The 6069-nt window shown below is 36.7% G+C and overlaps 1 protein-coding gene across 1 annotated transcript in view; it reads left to right on the top strand.

Moving 5' to 3' along the window:
• The first annotated feature begins 408 nt into the window (after window positions 1–408).
• The window catches only part of LOC108967811 (homeotic protein female sterile), a 54879-nt gene continuing 49218 nt past the window's right edge, over window positions 409–6069 (top strand). The window contains exon 1 of the mRNA XM_018931437.1: window positions 409–1156. Within this exon, the coding sequence (XP_018786982.1) occupies window positions 1118–1156 (39 nt within the window). The 5' untranslated portion in view covers window positions 409–1117. The remainder of the gene's footprint in view (window positions 1157–6069) is intronic.

Genomic DNA, 6069 nt, shown 5'->3' with positions numbered 1-6069 from the left:
TGCGCCCGATCTTCGGTGTTTTTGGCGTCCTTCGCCCACTCTGTGCGCATGCCCATTACTACTGGTCGTCTCTTTCTGCTATATCCTTTCGCTTCTTCCTTTTTCGCAAGCGGCGCGGGGTAGACTACGACGACAACGACGACGACGACAGACACCATAGCTCAGCTATGCTCAGCTCGTTGCAAACTCTCCTATGTTGTTGGGCCGGTTGGCGTGCTCGTGCGGACTAGTTGGGGTTGACGTGCAGCAGCTATGTAGGTTGTGCGACGGTGTGGTGCGGCTTTGGCGGCGGCACATTCCGTTTTATCAAAAGTTAAAACTCAATCGCTTGTTTCTGTTTTGGTCAGTCAGCAGTTGTTATCCGGTGGCGTTAGGTCTCTCGTCGTAGTCAGTACAGCGTCGTACACGAGGCGAGCAGAAAACGTGTGCTAGCGGAACATGACAAGCTAATTAGCAACTAAAAAAAACAAAAACAAGTGGCGAAGAAACACCAAAGAAAATGTGAAAAAAAATGTTTAATAAAAATAAAAAGAAGTAAAGAAAGTATTTTGCAGAAACGCCTAACTCAATGTGTGTGAATTTGTCTCAGAGACGCAAACAAAGTGTTGCCACAAAGTGAACGCTGACAGTTGCTTGGCAGCAAGTTCCAAAAACCGTTACTTTCGTTTACTTTTCAAAAAGTGACAAATTTTTTCTAAAAATCTGCAAATAGCAAATAAAATATTACGCTTACAAAAACAACAAAGTGCAGTTCGGCAGTGTGTGTAGACAGTGTTTGTGCATTTACCGTTAACGGCAACATTACGCGCTCCAGCCACAGCCTTGCAAAGATTTCCAACGAATCCAACGGCATTAAAAATAAAAACCTCTAAGAATTGTGACATACGCACACAATTCTTCGTACGCTTAGCACAATTTAATTAACACATCGCATTGCCAACGTTTAGCCGTTGCATTTTGTTTTTCCTTTAACGGTATTTCCTGTAGTCCAAAGCCGGCGTTCAGCGCATAAAAATTATCCAAAATTCCGAAGAATCCGAGAAAAACACCAAAACAGTCGACACGTACAGCGTCGTCAACCGGTACCGGTGGCAGCAGTGGTGGTGGCACCACTAAAATGGCATCGAAACGCAAAGCATCGGTGCTGCTGCATAAGGTAGGTGACAAGTTGATCAAAATTTTAAGAAAAATCCAGAAAAAGTCGAGAAAATAATGCCTGAAAGTTGGTGTGACTGTTAGAAAAGTCGGAAGGAAGTAACGGAGTTGCCATAATAGCGAAAATTTGCTTCAAAATTTAAGCACATATATTTTCTTGTTGTTGATGTTGTTGCTGTTGTAGCGACAGAATTGATTATTATGTGCGCTGTAATATAATGTAGTTCCCACGACAGTCTGGTCTAGGCAGAACTCTGCCGCTACACTTTCCCCTTATGTGGTTTGGTTTCAACTTTGGTTATGTGAAGATTTTTACTTTCCCGTAGATTCTGTTAGAAGAACCTTCGATCTTAATAGCTAAGTTGGCATGATCAGTGGTTTACAAAAGGAATTATGTCCGAAAAGACTACAAATAATGAACTTAGTAACTCTTTTTGCTCCCATATACCATTATCACTTGAGAATAGTTAGGAAGCAAACTAGTTTTGTTGTTGTTGTTGTTATTGTTATAGTAGCGGCAGAATTCTGCCGATTTGACAGTCCTTGGCCAGCTAAAAATTCCGGTCCATTCCGTCGTGGAAATACTTTTTGTCATAAATTGGTCGCTCGAACCTCACTAAGTACTCCTGAGATGAATACTAGTTTCTGCTTACAATAATTGAAAAAAATTAACTGAGCATTATAAAAAAAAATATTTTGTTAGTTGTATTTACAATTTTAATTAATGGATGAAACTTTCAAATACCTCTTAGACCATACAATATTGTCAAGAAAGGCCTAAGAAATATTATTTCTAACGCATGAACTATAATTCATAATCATTGTACCATAACTAAAAAAATCATTTAATTTTCCAAAAAAAAAAAAATTTTATATATACAGTGACATCTATCGGTGAAATCTTACAACTTTTTTCATGCCGGGATTTAATCAACCACAAATTTACAAAAAATCAATAGCCTTCGATAACAACAATATATTGTATTATTATAATATTTTGGACCAGAAATGTATATAATTACCGGCTACCTACCCTGATTGATAAAGCCCGTGAGTAAATTTTTTTTCTCTCAAGCATTAAACCAAACGATGCACTACGTAGTCATGCTCTTACACCTTAAAACCAAATCATCATTGCAATTTATAAACATTTCCATTTGTTTTTTTTTTTTTTTTTTTTGAAAATAATAAAATATGTATAATATATAAATATATTCTATCTGGTAAAAATTCTGTTTAGGATTAATAAGTAGGACGCCACTATATATGCCTTCTTCAGAGGGAAGAAAGAAGACTTGAAGAATGCTCCCTTATTTGTTATTTTGAAATGGAATCAATAAGATATGAATAAAATCTAAATAAGATATGGGCGCTTGGAGGAAAGAAGGATGCCATTTTCTCACTATTTATTATTAATTAATTATCAAGCTCTATGAGCCTGAAAAACCACTACTCAGTACATTTGTTTCCAGAAGACTTGAAAGGTAATCACAAAACCCGTCAATATTTACGAAACTTGTATATGTATAGTGTATTATAAATTGCAGACTATACATATCATAAAAACACTGAAACTTCATTTGTTTTTCTGAAATATTAATTCTATCGAGGCATTATTTCAATAAACCTAATCGAGAATGGAAAAATAATTGGTGGAATATATTACTACTTTTTTAGTGGAATACTTAACTCAAATTCTTATTTCCCATTTTGAAATTGAAACAAAAATATCTGGTTAAAATCTTATCAAGAACTGTTTGCCTGAATGCCTGTTTGCCTTTTACAATCCATTCTAAAATTAATCCGACAAGTTCTGGTAAAAATCTTATTAAAAGGTATGGTCAAGTAACATCAGAATGGAGAGTTTTTGTTAAAGATTAATAAAATGGATAATATTTGTATATGCCGGGTTCAGAAAAATGAAAGAAGAATCGAAGGGAGATACTAATATTTTCTTCATTTTTTATTTCATATTTAAAATTAAGCCGGAAAAGTTCTGGTTAAAATCGGATCCCGATCTGTGCAACGTGCCGAAGTGCAACGATTTTGCTTCCGAACAACTTGCAAAGGAATCGAAGAAATATATATACATATTAATATTTACTTTATTCTTCAATATGTGTCCTAGCCTATTTATTCTTTTTTTATTGGCGTAGACACCGCTTTAATAGCCGAGTTTACAACACGAGTTTTCCTTTTTGCTTCTCTCAACGAGTACTGCATCGAATCATTTCAGAGCTGGAGTATTTTCGTACATTTATAGTCTATTATTTTCGGAAAATAGTTAATCACAGTCTTTGGATTGTCAAGTTCAAAATCGATCGTATTTGGACTATTCGTTTCAATTGATTTTAGAGAGAAAAAAGTACAATTATTTTCGAACCTTTAAATTTGGTTGTCTTATTAAGTCAAAAAACGGTGTCCCTAAAATAGCGCCGCTTCGAGGTTAGAGAATTAAGTGAAATCTCAAAAATCCGTAACTTGATGCCTTTTAATTTTTACTGCCATATTTTTGCTCTACAAATTTCTGGGTATTTTCCCCGGTATATTTAGCGTATTTAGTAACCAATATTAGCTTTCCAATCTCATTGGAACCATAAAGAACTAACCCAAAGTTAGAGAAAAAGAAATAAATGGAAAATGTGTATATTACTTGTGTTCTATTAGCATATAAGCTGCTTTCCCTACCAGTATTAAAACAGATCTATGAAAAAGTTACTTATGTCAGCATTTTAGCTGGAAGACGTCCTACAAAAGTATTTAAAAAGAAGAAGTTTTTTGGAGAACACAAAAAATCAGTTAACTGTTTTGATTAGAAAAACTTTGGCATAAAAATATTACTTAATCTAGAAGAAAATAGTTCCTTTTAAGCCAACTGTTCGTAAGTCTTATACAATTCTCAGCTCAAGATGGGACAACAATTTGAAGACAAAGAACAAATCTATACAAAGCTTGTATATTTATTTCTTTCTGATTATACTGAAGTAAGTTAAAGGTATCTAAAAGCTTGATTACTACTAACTATTTCAACATGATTATATTCACAAGTGAACTCAAAAGAAATTGCTGAAACCACCTATTTTCCTAGAAGTTTATCAGAATCTTTAGTCTCAGTTAAATTCATGCACATTCCAGAAATACTCAGTTTAGAACTGTGCGCTCGTGCAAAAGGCACAAGCAAGTCCAGTGCCATAACTCCAGTACATTCCATTACCTTAGGCCTACACAGCATATACATATTTTGACAGCAATTTCCAGCAAAACTAATGCCTAATCAATTTCGTAGCAAGCGCTTCAAACCAACGCCACAAGCAACAAAAAAACACTGAGTGAAAACAAAAACAAAATATCGAAAAATGAAAAACGGAAAGAAGTTATGAGGGGTGGCACCCCATTTGCCGATTCATGGTTTATTGTTTTTAGCAAAAACTTTTTTTTGCGCCTCACACAGCAGTTAAGGAGTCACAGAGACCGGTAACAGACGCATGGGACGATGGACGTACGAAAACTTACTAATTCCCTATGAAACAGAGATGTACGAAATGCTGCCGGAGAAGGACTGCAAAGCATAACTTCTTCAATAGAATGTTTTCGGCTCCGCTCAAGACACGAAACAAGGCAAGCAAGGCAAGCGAAGCAAGTAAGGCGAGTAAGGCAAGCAATAGAAACAGCAACAGCACACGCACACACTTACACAGATAACTAGAATGCAGAAAGCGGCAGAAACGAAATCAAAAAAGTTACAAATAAGAAAAATGAAAGTACGAAGTGAAGGGTCCGTACGGTTGCCAGTAAGGCGAATAGAAGAGCAAATAAGCAGTCAGGCAGAGGGGTGGCGGTCGAGCACTGTGCTGGAGAGTGAGAAAAAAGTTAATCATGCCTTTTGCACAATAAATCCCATTTTGCAATGTACCAAATATAATGGATGGATAGATGACCCCATAGACGGACAGACAAAGTTGGTAGCGTTTGCCGAGCGGCAATGCGAGTGTGCGGCGTGTGTGCACGACATGAGCAGGAACGTGGACAGGATATGAAAGGGGCGGGTAAAAGACCATCAAACTTAGTAAAGTATGTACCTCCAATACACACACACACATGCAAACAAACACACGCGCAAACATTGAAACCCACGACAAGACGTTGCAGCAACTAATGATACGAGCACAAGCACACACGCGTCTTTCTATGTATGTATATTTGATGCCAGCATAGTGCTGGCACACTGACATACGCCTCCTTATATGCTTAGGTATATGCATATGTACTGAAGCGCGCTTTTAGGGGCTATACGCCCTGCTTTACAAGTGCGCACACGTTTAGTGCGCTGAGTAATGGGGTTGTTGGGCTGATTAGGTTTCCAATTGCCAAGCGGCGGGGGGGAGCGGTGTTACAAGAACAGAAAGAAATAGCAATAAGAATAACAACAGCAAGCAATAAGGAGCGCTCAACTGGACCCGGCGAATGTACCTTGTGCTTCTAAGATGTGTAGATATATATTTATTTAGCTGCTGTTGTTGTTGCTTGTTCCTGTTACTTGCGGCTGCCCAACTCAGTTTTGCCCAATTTTTCGCTTCTTCGCCAGTGACTGCGTTCTTCAGCTTGCGCTCCGCTGACTCGCAGGCGAACGCGTTACTTCTTTGACGTAAGCTATGCCGCCACCAAGTGTGGCGTCACTTGATTTGCCTTTGTTTCGAGCGATATGTGGCACAGTGGGATGAAGTGAATGAAAATTTTATAATTTTTTTTTTTTAATTAATAACAAACAATAAAATAATTTTCACAAAAAAATAAAAAATATTTTGTCAAAAAAGTGCTTCAATATCTTTTTTAGTTTTATTTTCTATTTTTTTTTTATTTAGTTTCCAATTTTGTTTAGTGTATTAGAAGAAAATTAATATAACATTTTTTATG

Source organism: Bactrocera latifrons, unplaced genomic scaffold, assembly GCF_001853355.1.
Source record: "Bactrocera latifrons isolate USDA-ARS-PBARC rearing strain unplaced genomic scaffold, ASM185335v1 scaffold_2, whole genome shotgun sequence".
Taxonomy (NCBI): domain Eukaryota; kingdom Metazoa; phylum Arthropoda; class Insecta; order Diptera; family Tephritidae; genus Bactrocera; species Bactrocera latifrons.
The sequence above is the reverse complement of the archived record's forward strand: the minus strand, read 5'-3'. Positions and strand labels throughout refer to the sequence as shown.